The sequence below is a fragment of the Peromyscus maniculatus genome, chromosome 22 (assembly GCF_049852395.1).
Source record: "Peromyscus maniculatus bairdii isolate BWxNUB_F1_BW_parent chromosome 22, HU_Pman_BW_mat_3.1, whole genome shotgun sequence".
Classification (NCBI taxonomy): domain Eukaryota; kingdom Metazoa; phylum Chordata; class Mammalia; order Rodentia; family Cricetidae; genus Peromyscus; species Peromyscus maniculatus.
This window is the reverse complement of record NC_134873.1, coordinates 52,349,748-52,368,988: the sequence shown is the minus strand read 5'-3', so window position 1 is coordinate 52,368,988 and position 19,241 is coordinate 52,349,748. Positions and strand designations below refer to the sequence as shown.

The 19,241-nt window shown below is 50.8% G+C and overlaps 1 protein-coding gene and 1 long non-coding RNA gene across 12 annotated transcripts in view; one reads left to right on the top strand and one right to left on the bottom strand.

Moving 5' to 3' along the window:
• Positions 1-283: 283 nt before the first annotated feature.
• Positions 284-19,241, bottom strand: part of Mta3 (metastasis associated 1 family member 3) — a 140,639-nt gene continuing 121,681 nt past the window's right edge. For 6 of the 11 annotated variants that reach the window (XM_076558782.1, XM_076558775.1, XM_076558776.1 and 3 more), the window contains 2 exons: positions 5,069-5,260; positions 284-3,514 (listed from right to left, as the gene is read on the bottom strand). In XM_076558782.1, coding sequence (XP_076414897.1) covers positions 5,103-5,260 — 158 coding nt within the window. In that variant the 3' untranslated portion in view covers positions 284-3,514; positions 5,069-5,102. Of the gene's footprint in view, positions 3,515-5,068; positions 5,261-8,429; positions 8,684-19,241 lie in introns of those variants that run through there. The other 5 variants (XM_076558778.1, XM_076558780.1, XM_042267474.2 and 2 more) reach the window with 2 other exon arrangements.
• On the top strand, positions 3,368-9,347 carry LOC143270085 (uncharacterized). The gene is made up of 2 exons (XR_013047006.1): positions 3,368-3,507; positions 9,247-9,347. It is a non-coding gene; the product is annotated as an uncharacterized LOC143270085 (long non-coding RNA).

The following is a 19,241-nucleotide window of genomic DNA, read 5'->3' as shown; positions in this document are numbered from 1 at the left end:
TGAATGTAAGTGGCACAAAGTCAAAGGCACTTATTTGGGGGTACAGCTTCCCGAAACCGCCACGTCCTCAGGATGTGGCTGGTGAGACAATACCAGCACATTCAACCCGGGAGAAAGGTGGCTGAGAGTTTGGGGGTGGCCTGTTGCCTCTCCTAGACTCTGGGAGCAAGCAGAGGTGCAGAGTCCTTTAGATGAGGTCCTCCAGACACCAAAGCCTGGAGAGAGAGTGAGCAGAGCCTCCCAGCTGGGCCACTGGCCCGGGAAAGGACGTCGTGACACCAGGTACGATTTCCAGAAATTTATTGGAAACACAATACAAACTGACATGTAGGTAGCCTCTCCTACAGACAGACAGGCCACACTGGCATGGCGTGGGAGAGAGCTTTCCCGAGCACTGAGGCCTGCTCTGGTTAGTGCTCATGGCAAGGGGGGAACCAGAGACTGGGAGGAGAGGAACAGGCAGGCGGGGCACACAGAAACCAGGACGTGCCTTTCCGGGAGGAAGCACAGGCACAGGCAGATTCCTCCAAAGGAAAGCAGGGACAAGTGTGAAGAAAGGCTTCCTCTTGCTCTGTCGTCCCCAGCAGAACGAAAACAATCTACAAAACCCAAGCAGGCCACTCCTCTGCCTCCTTCCCCAAGGTCTTAGCACTGCCGAGGACCGAGGACCGGCCAGGCTTTGAAGACACGTAGCGGCGCACCTGCCACAGGGCTGCTCCGCATCAGCCCTCCCCTGCTCTCCCCTGCTGCATGCTGGGAGCTGAGCCTGCAGGCTCCCAGGGTAGTTGGCTTCTGGCTGGAGCCAGCTAGTGGGGGGCACCCACAGAAACCCACAGGGCGGGAGGGAGAGGCCAAGTTCTCTCTCTCCCCTCTGACTCCTCATGGCTTTGGATCCTTCCCAGCGGCCCTGGCCTATGGTAACACGGCCTCTTCACTGTGTACAGCTGACCTGTGCTTCTTCCCCTGAGCCCTGCTCTTCTTGCTTCTGGGTGGACCCTAAGTACAAGTTTTGCTTTCCTGATTGGGCCCTGAGTGACGGACACTGGGCCACAGGCAAGGCAGTACTGTGGGAGCTTCCAGCAACTTCCTTGGGTCCCGCTCTTCCGCATACCCTTAGTTTATTACAGTGGTGGCAATATCTGGGGACGGAAGGGACACCTTGAAGTTTTCTTGTGTCCTCTCAGGGGGGGTCTAGCACTGCTGTGTGCCTGTGAAGATAGCCTGTTCACCCACTCATCTGTCACTGAGCAACAGGGCTATGCCATTGACGTGCACAATGGCAACATTGTGGGCCCAGAAAGGCCGTGACCGGAAACCCTCTCAGCACCACGTGCTCAGAAAGGCAAAGACAAAGGACCAGGTCCCTGTCTTATTTACCCTGGAGCATTCCTTCAGCATTCTGGGTCTTCCCAGTTATCAGGTGGAGCAAAAATGCTTAGTTACGTCGGGAGACGAGGCTACAAAAGTCGGCTCTCACAAACAAGGAGAGACAGAACGTTCTGGGTCCACGGGGCTCCAAGTGAGCTGTGCTTTTCCCAAAGCTGACTGCGACCTAGGCTAGGGCAGGCCTCCTGGGCCTCTTCTACCGGCTCTGTGGAGGACCTTCTCCAGATCTCCCAGACCTGGTAGAGAGCATGAAACCTCAGCAGTCAGGGTGACTGACTGTTGGCAGGGTGAGCTGTCTGTCACTCACGACACAACAGGGTAGAAGAGGAAAGCGAACAGGGAGGCAAGAATTTCTCCCCATGTCTATAGGCCGCACGAACCCAGGGCGGGGCCAGAGACGCAATCCTATTATCTCCTTTTCCTCCCGAGAAGAAATGCCCCAATGGCCCGCCGCTGCTCCATCTCTTGGGTCTTTGCTGATGGGAACACTCTAGGGAAGTGCTCCCACCGGCACCTGTTTCGTGGAGCACCGCTGACCCAGCCCCACCTGCAAGGCCCCCAGCCATGGCCCAGCCGTGGTGGGAACTTGTCACAGCTGTGTAGAGGCCTAGGACGAAAAGCAATCCCTCCCCAGAGAGCCCTGGGAGAGGACAAGGCAGCTGGGACTCTGACCACTGTCCTCGGCCACACACACCCCTTCTCTCTGCTGCATGGAACACAGACGGCCAGACAGCAAATCATTTCTGTGACAACTTATTCTTCTTGGTGGGAGGGGGCGTCAGTTCCAGCTGTGGCCACCCCTGTCTTGTAACCTTCTGCTGGGGAGTCCCCTCCTCTCAGCCACCCCCCCCCCCGGCCGCTTTAAGTCACAGGCCCCAAGGTGGCTGCAAGGTCAGATTCTATTTGCCTTGTCAGTAGTGGGACTCTGGGCTCCACAGCCTGTCCCTGCTAATGGAGAGGTGTGGCCCACGTCCTCTGCTCAGGGAGTTACTTTGGTGACTGTCACTGAGCGTGGAGGCTGCCAGAGCAGCCATCTAGGATGTTACTGAGGGCTTGTATCCAGGGCAGTAAAACAGGCAGGTCTCCAGGGGCCCCGGCATACATGCTCACCGAAAAGCTGGAGGAGTGAGGGATCACGAAGCCATCTACATCGATTCCTATCTACAAAGAAGATTTCCATCCTCTACCCCACCCCTCAGGCCCAACAGAGTCTACTTAAAATAAAATGGGGGCGGGGAGGGGGAGATTTGTGACCCACTAAAGGATCCCTCTACCCTGGCTACAGATCTTTGTCGGCTGGTGTAGCTATGAGGGAAGAGGACAGTAAGCCAACAGCTTGTCACAGTGATGTGCTTCCACGCTTGGCGCAGTTGACACCCGCTCTCTGTGGGGCTCCCCGGGACCGAACGGAAACCAGTTCAACCCCGCGTCTCTCCAGCGACGACGGAGCAGATGCTGACAGCCGCTTGCAGGCTGGCCAAGGTCAAGAACCGTCTGTTCCCCCAGACCCTCCGGCCCCACAGAGGGTGGGAGTAAACCCTGCGTGGGATGCAGAAAGAGTCATTTCCTCCGTGAGGAGAGAAAGGCAGCCTATTGAAAAAAAAAGCCGAGAGACACAATAGCAAAGGCAGGGCGATGTCGTGGGCCGCACGAAGAGCGGCACATCCTGAAGGAGAAGCCGCTCAGAAAGATGCCATGTCCCTCCCGTGCATCATTTCACAGCAGGAAACAGTAGGGTGGGCACATGCAGGGCAGTGGGGCTCCGGGACCCGCAGCAGCCTCCACGGCTGAGCTAGCAGCTCCTGGGAGTTGGGAACTGGGAAGTGAGGAGGCTGGCTAGTGGCTCCCTGCTCGCCTCAGTTCTCAGACACGTCCATCCTGGGACAGCGAGGTCTCTGGGAAGGAAGCTAGGTGTCACTGGTTCACGCGCGGAGCCGCGGATGCGGACTGCGCGCTCCTACAGTTTCTCCCCGGCCCCTCTAGGACGCCAAGGGGTGTGCGCGGAGCTCTCCCACTGAAGGAGCCACCTTCTTTCCAGGCACGGCTGTGACCACCAGCGGGACAGTAGCAGGTCTTGAAGTACAGGATGGGAGAGGGATAGCTCAGTCTGACACACAGCAGGTAAGTTCTGGAAAAGGGAAGAAACAAGATCAAGGCTCAACGATTTCTGACGGCGAACGCAAACTAAGCGTGCAGGGCAGGCGCCTCCCACCAACATGGCGACTGGCGGGGAAAGAAGGCTCGCACTACAGTTTAGGGATAGACCCAAGGGATAATGACACTCAAGCATCCAAGCCAAGACTTGGGTGCAGGCGCAGTGGCTGCCGGTGAGGCTCCCGCACCCCAGGCCAGTGGTTCTGTGTTCATCCACGGACCTTAGGGAACCTCCTGCTGACTTGGAGAAAATGAACACACTCAGCTGGGGGGTTGCAGCCCACACTGTCTTTCAGCTGTTGTAATCATGGTGATGCCAACCCTCCCGGGCTATGGATACACTCCACAGGAGAGTGAGCCTCAACCCGGAGTGTCACGGGGTCAGAACCGTCCCCACTCTGTCACCGCTGTGCATCTGGACTTGTGACAGAAATGAATAACTGAACAGCCGAAGTAGCTTGCCAACATGCTCACTGCTGTCAGGGCGTGGGGGATGCTGAGGTGGGATGAAAATGCTGGGACATTCTCTCCCATCATTCACTGCAGCCCAGACAGAACCAAAATGTTCGCTTTCACAGGTTCGAGCCATCCTGAGGGACAGAGGATGGGGCTAAGCTGGGGTGTCACCTCCTGAGACTTTCGGGGACGGGGAAGGAACTGATGTACAGCCTGGTATCCAACAGCGGCTCATCAAATGTGTTAAAGGCTCAAATTCAGTTCAGGAATCAATGAACAGCTACTTTCCTGGTCCTCGTGTGTATTATGTGACCGCTTTAACCATTAGAACCTTAGGACAATCAGAAAGACTGAGCACTTGCTTAGGGTCACACAGTGAGTACATTACAGAGTCAAGACCTGAACTCAGATCTGAACTCAGATCAAGTTTTCCCCGCTCCACTGAGCCTCTCATTCTCCACCCGTCCCAGTGAGAGTGTATATACTTCAGTGTCTGCGTTACGAGTGTGCCAGTATCTCTCAGAAGTCTGCTCCCCCACCTCTGCTGGGGAAGGCGTGGACTCCATTATTCACTTGTCCCAGCAGAAATACAACATCTGCTCCAATGCAGTATACAGAGGCCACGTTTCTGACCTATCATGGTCAAGTTTCGCTAAACACACCTGCTTGGGATTCAGAGCAACCCTCTCTGGTAGCTGGTCGCTTGCTCGGGATCTGGAGTCCAGGCTCATACCTGCTTTCCTCACACTAGCTTGAGACATGCTACCCCTCTACATCCCAGCAGAGTTCCCGTGCTCACATCCGCCCCCACGAGGCTGCCATTTCCTTCTCTCCTGCCCAGAGCTTCCCAAGCCCCACACATTTCCGGGAAGCGAGAACAGTGGGCATCACCAGGACTCACGCACACAACGCGGCAGCGGGTAGCAGATGGCCCCCAGGGAAAGGTCTAACTCCCAGGTCTCCTTCCAGGACCAGAGACAGCCTCAGTCATTTATCTCTTTGCTCATGCGCAAACGTGTTCATCTAGACTGGCCACCTTTGCCATCGCTAACTCTGAGTCATAAGCACTTACTTTGTTTTCTGCAAAATGCTCCCTATTGGTTTGACTACTCAGAAGTACTTGAAGCCCGTGGACTCGGAGACTCTGCCCTCTGGCCAACCGATGCCACAAAAGCAAGCTCTTTTACAGTCTCTAGTTGCAGGCTTGTGAGTCCATGTCCTCCCCTTCCGAAAATCAGAGAATTCACCATCCGAATCTTGGAGGCTGGAAAGCAGATGGTGAGTGAGAGTATGCATTCAAGAAAGCTAGGCTTGGGCCAGGGAGAGGGCTCAGGAGGTAAAAGGCACTTTGTGTGCAAGCCTGATGGCCTGAGTTTGATCCCTAGAACCCAGACGGTATCGGGAGTTGTCATTTATATGTGTGGCCTCACATGTATGCATGCATGAGAGTGCATGGTGCACGTGTGCGCACACACACACACACACACATTCTCTCTCTCTCCTCCCCACCCCCACCCCCCACGCCCGAAAGCTAGACTTGAGGCTGGCCGTGAAGCGGAGGGCCCAGTTCGTCCAAAGAATCCTCAAAGGGCTCTCAGAAAGTGATACTGGGAATTGGAGGCAAAGACTGAAGTAATGGATGAGTTGAGAGTGGTTGGATCAGCGAGCCCGGAGCTCTCCGGAGCTCAAGTCCATGGGCAACTGACTACTTCCCACCATGGCCGGGTGTGTCTGAGGGAGATAACAGGTGCCATGCACATTTGAGAGAGCAAGTGAGTGTGCGCTCTGAGCGGTGACTCTCCAGCGTGCAGGCAGCAAAACGCGTGCCCTCTGGGGAGGCCGCAGGAGGAAGCTTCTTTGGGGGACTCTGAGGAGTGCACGTGTCAAGATGCTACATCAAGGCGCTGGCCTTTGGGGCTAACCGCTGGCTGCCACGCAAACTCAACAGCCCAGAATGTTGCGGTTGTTTCCTGCAATATTGCAATATCCAGGGCCTTACCTGTGCTAGGTAAGCACTCTGCCAGCCCTAGGGTGACCAGGACAAAAATCTCTACACACACACGCTAGAGTTGAGACGTAAAAACCAAAACATTATCGATGACCTCTGAGAAGCAACAAAAGAGTTTCCATAAAGCATAAACAGCAAGATTTTTTTTTTTTTTTTAATTTTAAACCAGGAAAACCAAGGTAGAGAGGCATGGAAGGGTGGCCGGTGTTCTATTTCCTTCAATGGTAGGTTAATTTATATTGGACTAGCTCTCTGGCCAATCAGATCTAGGCAAACTTAAACAACAACCTAAAAACCACCCGGAGGTAGAGGAGAGGCTGTAGCCCCAGGACAGAGCGGGACTAGCTGAGGGCTACTCTCAACTCTGCCTTTCCTGCGAGCCATGAAATACAGAAAGCCCACTCAGGCAGAGAGCTGTGGCTTCACTGGGATGAGTCATCAGAGGTGAGAGTTCAAGGCTATCTACACAGCTATAAATCGGGGAAGGAGACCTTGAAAAGGAAGGGGACTCAGGGAGCACTCGGATGTTCTTACACACACCCCAAATCACAGGTTCCTTCCTGACGCCTAAGTACAGGGCTAAATGATTTGAGTGGGACGTGAGCAGCCACCAGAAGGCAGAATTTGGAGTTTAACGTCCCCCAGCTTACAGGGGCTGGGTCAACGGCATGATTTTTCTACTGAAAACCCAGAAGGCTAAACAAATCTGATGATCTCTAATCTCGAAACCAGTGGTTTCCAACCTTCCTAATCCCAAGACCTTTTAATACATTCCCCCAACCATAATATTATTTTAACTGTAGTTTTGCTACTGTTATGAATCGTGATGTAAATATCTGTGTTTTCCAATGATCTTAGGGTTGTTCGAGAAGGTTGAGAACCACTGTTTTAAACTAAGCCTCCACAGAATCACAGCGATCAGGGCTGGAGAGATGTCTCCGTAGTCAAAGGGCTTACCATGAATGCACGGGGACCAGATTTGCATCTCCAGAACCCACATAAAGTGCCAGGTGGCCATTGTGGCCTGCCTATAACCCACGCCTTGCAAGGGGGAGATGGGGATCCCCAGAGAAAGCTGGTTAGCAAGACTAGTCTCATTGGGCCCGACTGAGCGCCCCGGCCTCGGCGAGGTGGAAGAGTTGATCATGGTTCCCAACATCAGCCCTGCCTGGCCTCCACATCACACGCACTGGTAAGCCCACACACGTGCAAGCACGCACAGACACATGCACCTCCTCTCCCTGAGACGCCAACATGGAAAAAGGGAAACGTAAGAATCAAGGTGATTCCTGTTTATCCACCTGCTGGAGCAAGACTGAGAACATGGCAGAGGAAACGGAAGCCGGAGTCTCTGCATTGTGAATCTTGTCATTCACAGTGACTGCCATTCTAAGTACCAGAGAGGAGAAGCAGGGAAATGGAACTGACAATCAGAAGAAAAATGTCAGCAGAAGATAGATGTAAGAGCTAGCTGTTAGACACCGAATCAAACTATCTGCCATAGATATGTTAAATAAGCTATAGAAGAGACTGTGATGGGCGACAACGTGGTATGCTTCTCCTTCTTCTTCTTTTCAAAGAGATAGGGCCTCACTATAGAACTCAAACTGGCCTAGAACTTGACATGTGCCTAGACGTGCCCTGAACTCATGATCCTCTTGTCTCAGACTCCAAGTCCTGGGATTACAGGCCTGTGCCACCACGGCTGCCCCTTGGCTGTATTTTAGAAATATAAAAGAAGGGACCCACGCCCTGGATTCCAGCGCTCCAGAGGCAAAGGCAATTGGATCTCTGTGAATTCAGGCCAGCCTAGTCTACATAGAAAGTCCAGGCCAGCCAGGGCTACACAGTGAAACCCTGTCTAAAAAATAAAGAAATAAAGACATTAATATAAAAAATACTATATGGCCAAGCAAGGGCATGCACCTTTAATGCCAGCACTCAGGAGGCAGAGGCAGGGGGTCCTCCGTGAGCTCCAGGCCAGCCAGGGCTACAGACAGCCTGTCTTAAATTTTAATTAACTAGTTAAAACGGCAATAGAATATCACTTTATGGGATTTTTCAGATCTGTAAAGGAATGATGTACACTGGCTTTGGAGATGGCATTGGATCCATTTCATTTCAAATTTAATAAAACAAGAAAAAGCTCAGTAGAAAGCACAGGCCGGTGATCACGGCACTCAGAAAACTGAGCAAGAGGATTGAGTCTGAGGCCAACTTGGGCCGCATAGTGAGACCGTCTCAAAGGAAAAAGAAAGAGGAAAAGACAAAGAGTGCTTGGCTAGCATGCGGAAGGACATGGGTTCACCCCTGAGAATTGAAAAGAACAACAAACTGATAAAAGACTGCCAGCAAGAGGCTGTTGGGCCAGCATGCACGAGGTCCTGGGTTCGATTTCCAAGAGTGCAAAAACAAAGCAAACACCTAAAGACAATTTTCATTACATTTTATTACTTTTAAATATTTTTATAAAATTTTCATTACATTTTATTGATGTGTGTGTGTGTGTGTGTGTGTGTGTGTGTGTGTGTGTGTACATGTGCGTACCACAGTGCACGTGGAGGTCAGAGGGCACTTGCAGGAGTCGGTTCTCTCCTCTCACCATGAGGGTCCCCGGGGTCAAACTCAGGTCACGGGCTTGGTGGCAGTGCCTTTACCTGCTTAGCCATCGTTCGGGCCCTAAAAACAATTTTTTAAAAGAGAGATGAAAAAAGAAAGAAAAGTGATGTGGCCATACTGATATTAGAAGAAGTAGACTACTAGATAAGAAGCATTAACAGTGATAAAGAAGGTCACCTCACAGTGATAAAATGTTAAAAAAAAAGACATAAAAATAATATATGCATATACACATACATGCCCCAACAGAATTTAAAAAATACACGAAACAAACACTGACACACTAATGGGAAAACAGACAGATCTGGTTAGAAAGTTAAGCTGAGACAGTTCTCCAGACGCTAGAGGAGGTCCAGGCACGCACATGTCAGAGATAGTCTTTTTGATTGTGTTAACTGAGGTGAGATCTGTCCACTGTGGGTGGCACCCACCATTCTTTAGGTGAGATCTGCCCACTGTGGGTGGTACCATTCTCTAGGTGAGATCTATCCACTGTGGGTGGCACCATTCTCTAGGTGAGAGCTGCCCACCATGGGTGGCACCGTTCCCTGGTCGGGATCCTAGACTGGAGAAAGGAGACTGAGCAGGTGCATGCATTCACTCTGTCTTCTTTCTGACTCCAGATCTGACGTGACCAGCTGCTTCAAGCTCTTGCTGCTTCCACCTCCTCACCACGGGGACTGCACCCTAGACCTGTGAGCCAAATAAACCTTTTCTCCCTTAAGGTTTTTTTTTTTTTTTTTTTTTTGGGGGGGGGGTGGTCAGGTACTTTACTGAAGCAACAGAAGCAGAGACTAAGGCAGAAGACATTCCCCATTTTCTTGCTGGAGCCTGGGAGCTCTCTGAGCCTGGGAGCCTTTGCACATTGGTTTCTGGGATAGGTCTTTACTTACCAAGGCATCTAAATTCAGTACTGAGAGGTTGGAAATTAGCTCACAAATACTGCTCTGTGACAGACCCTGGCTGAGTTCCCAGCACCTACACAGTGGCTCACCCATCAGTAAACTCGAGTCCCAAGGGAATTTGTCACCCTCTTCTGGCCTCCCTGGGAAACAGGTACACATGCGGTGTCCATACGCACACGCAAGTAAAACAGTCATAAACGTAAAAAATAAAAACAAACAAGCCAGGCACGGTGGTGCAGACCTTTAATCCCAGCACTTAGAAGGCAGACATGAGCGGATCTCTGAGTTTGAAGCCAGCCTGGTCTATATATCGAATTCCAGGATGACCAAGGCTACATAAAGAGACCCTGTCTTAAAACAATAACAACAAAAAACAAAACAAACAAACAAAATCTTTTAAAAGCCAAAAATGATCCAGTACTGCTACCCAGCGGGCTCCTCAGACATCTGTGCCTGGTCACTGATGGTAAACTAACCCAGGTGAACCAAATCCCTTTGCTTTCTTGGTCTTCTTTGCTTTTCCAAACATCTAAGCGGCTCTCACACTAGAGACTTCCGCTCTCCAGCCAGAGGTTTCCTTCAGGAAGGTCACCTCTACGGGTTACTGAGATGGAGACAGCCAGGGACAGGTTGGTTTTAAAGGCTTTGGTAATGGCCTCTGCAGGTAAACAGCACTTAACTGAAGAAGCCAGCTGAAGATTCCAGGAACCACTGTGGACATCTGTCACTCTCCCAGGACCCCCACACCGAGAGCTCCAAATTAGTCTCGTGGGAACACGCGAGTATTTTCTCCAGAGAGAGACAAGTGTTCTCCGGGAGAAAATGTGCTATCAGCACAAACAAGTACAGGGAATGGCCGATCTGGAATCCTTCCAGAGAGCCTAAAATACCAGGCTGCTGATTAACCATGCCTTATGTGCCCGGTCTGTCTTCCTATCCAAGCCTTACCCCTGTGGCTTCATAGGCTGAAGAAACCTCCACGGTCCTCAGACAACGACCCAGTAGTCTTCAAGCCAATACACGAGGGACTCTGCTTCACCTTTAATAAACCCTGGGGCCATGTGGCCCTTTGTATTCTTTGCTTATGCACTGCTGGAGCTGAGACCTGGGGCCATGTGCACCGTAGACAGATACGGTACCACCGGTCCACCTCCCCCAAACTCCTAGTCTGTCCTCTCTATTACCTCTACCTCCCCAGGGCTGGAACTACAGATGTGTGGCACCACAATCAAACTGTGCAGTGGTGGGGATCAACTCCAGGGTCTTTAGGCGCTGCACCAACTGAGCTAAATCCCCAGCCCCAAATAATGTCTTTTAAATACAGAATTTAGAATATATATTTAACCCACTTATGGCACTCGACCTGAGACTAGAAGACCAGAGGTGAATCTAAAGAAACTTGACTCTCTTCCATAAGCAATGCTTTAGAACATTCAAAAGGGAAACTGTGGTCTTTGGAAATGACATAAAATTGCTGACAGAAGGCAGCCGGGGCCCAAGCATGCCTGGGCGTGCCATCCGCTGTCTTTGGCAGTCTATTTTTATTGGCATTTGTGAAGGCAGCAGATGCAGGCATCGCGATCCAAAGCTGGTCCAGTGGCTCTCACCATCACCCCTTTCCCAGAGCCGGGATGCCAACAGTTGGACTTGTTGAATCATCGACTGCACAAACAAGTCATCGAAAGGACACTCTTCCCATCCCAGATCATAATATTGTACTTGGAGAGCCATCCCAAGTAGATACCCTCTCCCTGGGAGAGTCAGAAAAATGACATCACTCAATTCAGAAGATAAAGAACAGTCTACAGCGGATCAGTGTGCCTCGGGGGAAATAAGCCAGCAGAGAGAGGATTAAAAAGGGGGCTATTATACAATCCATCACTTTTCCTGCCAGCTGCTCTGGCCCCACCCCACATCTCTCTGGGACCTATGGTTTGGCTTCCCCAAAACACTGAGTCTTATTCAGTAACTCCTAAGACAGGAGCCATGCCATCCTAGACCAAGGTTAAGGGCATCTCCAGCTGTGCCCCAGTGGTCAATATCAGTTCATAGCAGTTTTCCTCCAGGTCCCCATGTGATAACGATGACATCATAGCACGGGATCAAAGCGGTGTGACGAAAGGTCAGTGGACCTACCGAGGCCCAAGGCCTGACACACTGGGAGGTGACAGTGTCTTCTGAGGAGGTCAGGGGAGGCTGAGAGGCTCATGTAGCCCATCTGCTCTCTTCTTTCTGGAATTTTTATTTTTTAGATTTAGTCTTCACTGTGAAAAACACTCTGCTGCCTGGAGATCTCGGCGTTCCAAGCCTCTGCTGTAGGTTTCTAATTATACAAGCAGGCAAGCAAGCAAGCCCTCTCTGGAAACTTAATTCCCATCGTTGCTGCTCCTTGGAATTAATTAATCAAAGGCAATTTCTCTGTAAAGATGCCACACCCCCTCGTGTGCAAATACACACAGGAATGTAACAACTGTCTACCTCGGCTTCCTCAGTCGCTGGGGCGGGGAGTAAAAAGCACCGTGAGTGGCCCCGGAGCCACGTTAGGAGGATCATGCGTTTGGGAAAGCAAGAAAGACAGCTGGGCGTGTAGCTCAGTGGTAGAGCGCTTGTGTAGTATGTACAGTGCCCCAAGTTCAATCCCTAGCAGTGGGGGAAAAACGTGTGTGTGTGTGTGTGTGTGTGTGTGTGTGTGTAGGGGTGTGTGTGTGTGTGTGTAGGGGTGTGTGTGTGTGTGTGTGTGTGTGTGTGTGTGTGTGTGTAGCTAGGGCATGAGGTTACCTGCCCAAGATGGGAGTGTGTTCCAGGAAAGACTCCCTCATCCATGCTCTTGCAAGCTTTGCTAATTAAACTCACCGAGTCACAAATACAAAAGACAAAAAAGCTGGAGGGGGCATGTTGGGAGGAGGGATGAGTGGGAAGGGAGGGGGTGGTGGTGAACATAACCTAAATTCATTAAACTCGGGGATGAAATAGTCTATGAATAAAAAAGTAAGAGATAGAGGAATAAGGAACAAGCTGACATTTAATTTATATATGATATATAATTCACTAGACTACAAAACCGGTCGGCAGCTTTCTTTGTTCAAATAAAACTTTAATAGTAATTTTCCAAGTCTTTCTCCTCCTCCTTCTCTTCTTCTTGTGATAGGATCTCATGCAGCCCAGGCTGTCTTCAAACTTGCTACGAGGCCGAGAAAGACCTTGAACTCCCGATCCCCGTACCTTCACCTCCCAAGTGCTGGGACTACAGGCGTGCACCACCTTACCCACTGGAAAGCTAATTCTGTGTGTGTGTGTGTGTGTGTGTGTGTGTGTGTGTGTGTACACATGTAGATCAGACGTCTACCTTGAGTATCGCTCCTTAGGTGCCATCTACCCTTTTTTTTTGAGATGGTGACCTGGAGATCACCAAGTAGGCCGGGGAGCCCCAAGGAATTGGCCTCCCTTGAGCTGGGATTACGAGCAGGTGTCTTTAAGAAAAGTTACTCATTTACTTTTTTTTTTTTTTTTTATGTTTTATCTACATGGACGTCTGTGTACCACCAGTGTGCTTGGCATCCTTGGAGGCCAGAAGAGGTCATTAGATCCCCTGGGACTGGAGTTGTGGATGGTTGCTAGCCACCATAAAGGTTGTGATAATCAAACCTCTTCCTCTGAAAGAATGGCCCGTGCTCTTAACTGCTGAGCCAGCCAGCCAGCCTGTCCTCCTCCCCATCCACCCATTTTTGGCTTTCACACGGTTTCTCTGTGTCGTCCTGGCTGTCCTGGAACTCACTGTAGACCAGGCTAGCCTTGACCTCAGAGATCCGCCTGTGTCTGCCTCCTGAGTGCTGGGATCAAGGGCGTGTACTAGCATGCCCAGCTCTCTCCACCCCTTTGGTACAGCGTGTGTTCTGGAGATAAAACACAGGCCTTTCCACATGCAGGGCCAGCACTTCTACCCAGTAAGTGACAGCCCCAGCCCTGGAGATGGGGTCTGGACACTTACTATGAGGCAGAGGCTGCAGGGGAGTGTCCGGTTTAACTTAAATGCATTTCACCTCTTTTCTTTTTCCCTTTCCTTCTGAACACAGGAAAAGTAATGCTACAGGAGACAAGATGTGGATGGAGAGGCTTGGGAGAGTCAGGGAATGGAGATCACAGGTTTTTGTTAAACGCTTACTCCGTAGTTAGAGCAAAAGACAAACCAAACCCAAAGATAACCGAATGCCTACCGTGTTTTCCTGTGTATTTGCAAACAGACCTCATCTCTTATACCCAGGAAGCATCAACATTTCCAATGAACATGCCTCACTCAATACACCCTAGGGTCCTTATTCATCTGGAGGACAACACAAGTTGGAAGTTCAAATCCCACTACAGCTACTTGCTAGCAATGTTAACTTTGGGCAAGTCACTTACCCTGTCTGAGCTGCTCATTTTTTTTTTCTACTACAAAAATGCAAGTTTAACAATACATCATAATCGGAGGGGCGGTGGTGCCGCACACCTTTAATCCCAGCACTCGGGAGGCAGAGGCAGGCGGATCTCTGTGAGTTCGAGCCCAGCCTGGTCTACAAAGCGAGTTCCAGGACTGCCAAGGCTACCCAGTGAAACTCTGTCTCAAAAAACTAAACCAAACCAAGCAAACAACCAAACAAACAAAACAACAAAAACAAAAACCCACTTACAAAAAGCGTTGGGATGGTGGAACGATACAATGTATAAAAAACTTCATCATGAGACTAGTTCTGTAAGGCAAACGTGATCATCACTTTACAGATTCAAAGAGAAGAAAGGTGCAGAGAAGCCGAGTGAGTTGCCCAAGGCCTCACGGGAGCGAGCCTTCGGAGAAGTCTGAGATTAATTCCAGCTCCTGCAAACACTTGGCTGCCTGTCTCCACTGCCCACGGCACAGACGTGCCCATCCTCACCTCCTGCCCTCTCTCGGGCTCCCAGAGAGACACAGAGAGCTTCCCTTAAAGGGCCTTCCCCTGAGTCACTGGGCAGTGCCCCACGGGGCAGGTTCGCCAGCAACGCAAATGACATCAGAGCGCCTGCCTCTCTATGTGTGTCAGAAAGTGGGGTGACCACACAGGGCCCAGCACCAGACCTCGCTGACAAGGCACCCCCAGGTGTAGGACTCTCAAACGGACTGTGCTATTCCTGTCCCCTGTACTGAGGCTTCTGATATGTGAGTCCATCTTCACTGGTGGGCTTAGTTCCAGAGGGTGGGTACAGGCTGTGTGTGGTCCAGTGCCTTGGGGCTGGCTTGTTCTCCGCCCCTGGTCTATACCAGGACCAGGTAAAAGACAGTGGCTTCCATAAAAGCAGTAAGAAATGGCTTGTTTTGGAGGGGTGGGGTGGTCGGGGGATGTAGCTCAGCTGCAGGCTGCTTCCCCAACATGCACAAAGCCCTGAGTTGGGGGTCCCTGCAACTTCCTGAAAATATGGAGAGTTCCCAGCATGAGGAACTGGAAATGCACCCTTGCTTGCTGTCTGCCACTGAGGTGACCAGCGCTGCCATGTTTTGCTGCCAGGATGTTCTGGCTTCACCGCAAGCCTAGAAATACAGAACCGAGAGACTTGGACTCTGAACCCCGTGGAAGTGTAAGCTAAACAACTTTTTCCTGCCTAACAGAAAAGAAAAAAAAAAAAAAACCCGAAAGGCAAGGATGGGAGAGGAGTGAGAGAGAGGAGAGGGGAAGCTGGGAGGTGGAAATGTTCAGTAGAAGCAGGTTGTTTCCAGACAAATTAGTTCCATCTATCAACACCCTCTACAGTGTGCTCATCTGTCGGCTATGGTAATTAAGTCGCTGTGCTAATTGATTTCATTATTGTATCACACAGGGCAAAGCTTTCCCATGAGTCTGTAACTACTCTGGTACTAGCAGTACTAACTGCGCCATGAAAACGCGCTACACTGACCACACACTTTCCAACACTGAGTTAGTCAGGACCCGTATCGTGAGAGAAGAAACAGGGCCGTTGTTCCGAGGGAGGGGCCCACTGGGAATTCATGTCTGTAACAGTCTGGCCACTCTGTTTCTAAAAAAAAAAAATTCTTTTCCAACCAGCTCCCTCTTCTCCCAGAAGGGGGTGCTAGAGAGCCACGAGGCTCCTTCCCGTTCAAAGCAGCCACACCCAGGCAGCTTTAGGAGCAGTTCAGACCCACCACACCTCCTGAGAGAGGCCACCCCGCGGAGGCTCGTGCATGCTCCCCAAGCAGGGCTGCTGGGGCCTCTGAGCTGCGACTGCTGCTTCTTCCTCCTTCTTTTCGAGAAAAAGGCTTCTCTGTGTATCCCTGGCTGTCCTGGATCTCACTCTGTAGACCAGGCTGGCCTCGAACTCACAGAGATCTCCCTGCCTCTGCCTCCCGAGTGCTGGGATTAAAGGGGTGCGCCACCACCGACCTGCATCATCTTAAGCGTCTAAAGTGGGATGATTCCACTTTCTTGTGCCCTCTCAAGAACGTACACCCCTGTTTCCTGCATCCCAACACGTCAGTTGATCTGTTCTGCCTGCCAGCTGTTGTTCTATTGACTTCTTATATTAAACTGTCTGTTGAAATAGCTTATAGAGTTTCTGTATTTCTAAATAGTACTCATATTGCTTAAAAAAAACATTTTAGGGCTGGAGAGATGGCTCAGCCATTAAAGAAAGGTTAGGCTCACAACCGAAAATACAAAAAAAGGCATTTTCAATTTTATTTTTAATTATGTGTGTGAGGGGCCATGTGCACATGGCTGCAGTGACGGTGGAGAGCAGAGGAGGAAGCTGGAGTTAGGGGCTAGTGTGTGAGACTCCTGGCATGGGCACTATGTCTTCTGCAAGAAGAGTGTGCGCTAACCACTGAGCAGCCTCTCCAGTCCCTTCTGCTGTAAGATAGAGCCTGGCTATGTAATCCCGGCAGGTCTAACACTTAAGACTCCTCCCACTTCTTCCTCCTGGGTATGCACACAGACTGCTTGCTGTAGCAGTTACTAGAACTGATTATGAAAGCCGCTGTACCTGACTTGGAGTCCATCCATGTAGTCACAGCGGGTAGTTTGAGAAATTACAATCCCCTCCCCTAGGTCCATTTTCCTTAACACTTTCCTTTGTATGATTTATATTGCACACCTACGTGCCCAGGACTGGGCTGGGCACATAGCTACAATGGTGTACAAAACAAGTTCCCTGGCCATCCCCGCCCCCAAGATCTTCTGGTTAACTCATTAGCTGAATGAGGAGGCAGGTTAGGTTACGTTCGCACACTGCAAGGCACGCTCTCACCAGCTCCCTTTCCAGGCTGTGACAGACAGCAGCAGACCGGGGAGTTTGGATAACTGAGTGTCTCTGGAGCATGGAGGCAGGCGTCTCTCCCAGCAAGGCACTGGTCCCATCAGTACAGCAGCATAGGAACTCATCGTGTGCTGTGTCCATGGGCCCCCCTTAGAGCGCAGAGGCACGGGCCTCGGGACAGCACTCATCCAGAGACAGAGGGGGCAACCCGTCCTAGAGACGGAACATCCCAGGTGAAGCTCCGAGGAGATGGTGACCCATGACAACCAAGCTGCAGGACAGGGCGGGCTGGACTTGGCTCCAGAAGGGCCACAGGGAGCAGTGCAGGAAGATTCCCTAAAGCGGTTCTTCCGACATCAGCTGCTGTAAAGACAGGTGAAGGGCGGGGGGATGCAGCCCGGGTGGAGTGCTCGACTGCTGCTGGGGTCTGAATGGGACATGTCCCCCAGGTCACGGGAACACTCGGTTCCCATAGTGGCCCTACTGGGGAGGCTGTGGAACTCTAGCAGGTGGAGGAAGTAGGTCAGTGGGGGTGGACCTGGAGGTTTTACACCTGGCCCCGTTTTCTGTTCACTGTTTCCTGACTGCTGACGCAATGTGACCAGTGGCCGACCACTCCTGACACCAAGCCTTCCTTATCATGATAGACTGCATCCCCTGGAGCTGTAAACCAAAACACGGCCTCCCTTCCTTAAGTTCCTTCTTTAAAAAAATTGTGTTTTTTTTGGGGGGGGGAGGTGCATATGTTCATGTGGCTAAGTGCACATGTGTGGCTGGGTGTGGTAGGTGCATATGTTCATGTGGGTATGTGCACATGTGTTGTGTGGGTGGGTATAGGAGGTACATATGTTCATGTGGGTAAGTGCACATGTGTGGATGGGTGTGGTAGGTGCATATGCTCATGTGGGTATATGCACGTGTGTGTGTGGGGGAGGTGCATATGTTCATGTGGGCATGTGCACATGTGTTGTGTGGGGGGTGTGGGAGGTGCATATGTTCATGTGGGTATGTGCACATGTGTGGGGGGAGGTGCATATGTTCATGTGGGTATGTGCACATGTGTGTGGGGGGAGGTGCATATGTTCATGTGGGTATGTGCACATGTGTGTGTGGGGGGAGGTGCATATGTTCATGTGGGCATGTATACATGGGTGGGTGGGTGTGGGAGGTGCATATGTTCATGTGGGTAAGTGCACGTGTGTGCAGACGTGCGTGGAAGTCTTCCCTGTTGCTCTCCACCTTGTTTTATTCTGAGGCAGGGTCTCTCACTAAACATGAAATTCACTGATTCAGCTAAACTGACTGGTCACTGAGCCTTAGGGATCCACCTATCTACACAGCCACCCACCTGCTCAGGACCCTGTACTGTAGCTACAGACACAAGACACAATGCCTGGCTTTTGGAGGTGCTGGGATAGCTCAGGTTCTCATACTTGTGTGGTGAGCACTGTTCTAACTGAGCCATCTCACCAGCCCCTTAAGTTGCTTCTTGTTGGGCCTTTTTGTTATAGCAGCGTGGAAGGTAACTAATACATATAGTTAGCAGATATGGAGCTCTGGGTTCGATCCCCCCACATAAAATGGGCATTATGGCACACAGCTGTAACCCCAGCTTGGGAGGGAGAGGCAGAGGAGCAGAAGTTAGTTTGTCTTCAACTACGTACTAAGTCTGAGCCCAGCCCATCTCAAATAGGAGGAGGAGGGGAGAAACCACAACCCACTTTACGTTTCTGCAGCAGGACTATACACCCGCCAAAAGCAAAGGGTATGATTAGATGCAAGAGAACGAGTCAATATTCTATTTAAGCCTCAACCCCAAAGTCCCTCAGCGGTGGGCAAGAAAGAGCTGGAATGAAATGCAGTTTCTACATTTTGCCATACTTTTTCCTTGGTTTTCTCCTGTCTCCACGTCAGGCACGTGGGGACAAGGAGCCAATGTTCCCACCACTGTGACAGCGCATGTGTATACCTGCTACCCAGCCAAACTCTCGAGAGCCACGTTCATAACGCCCTGATACCTCACAAACACAACCTGAACTCCTCACCTTCGGTTTTCTACTCAGTGCGGCATGATTATGGCCATTGGACGTCACAGTAAAGGAAAGGCAGCCATGGGAAATTATTATTAGAAGGTCTATTCCGTATCCTTGTTCTAGGGCCTTGTTATAAGTAATTTAGTGTCACTGAAGAATGTAGAGTCCATAAGGCATGGAAAGCCTGGAGAGAGATTTACTCATAAATAAATGCCAGCACTTAAACAATAATGACAGCTTCAAACTCCGGGACGACTGAGGCGAATAATATATACTGCCAGGGTGATTTATTACTGTGCTGTTTAGGGTCCAAATGGTGAGATAATTCCATTCCACCTGAAGAGTCATTATATGGCCGAGCCTAAGAGAAGTGCTTTGGATGAGAGGCGATATTTCTCAGGTTTTCCATTTCAAACA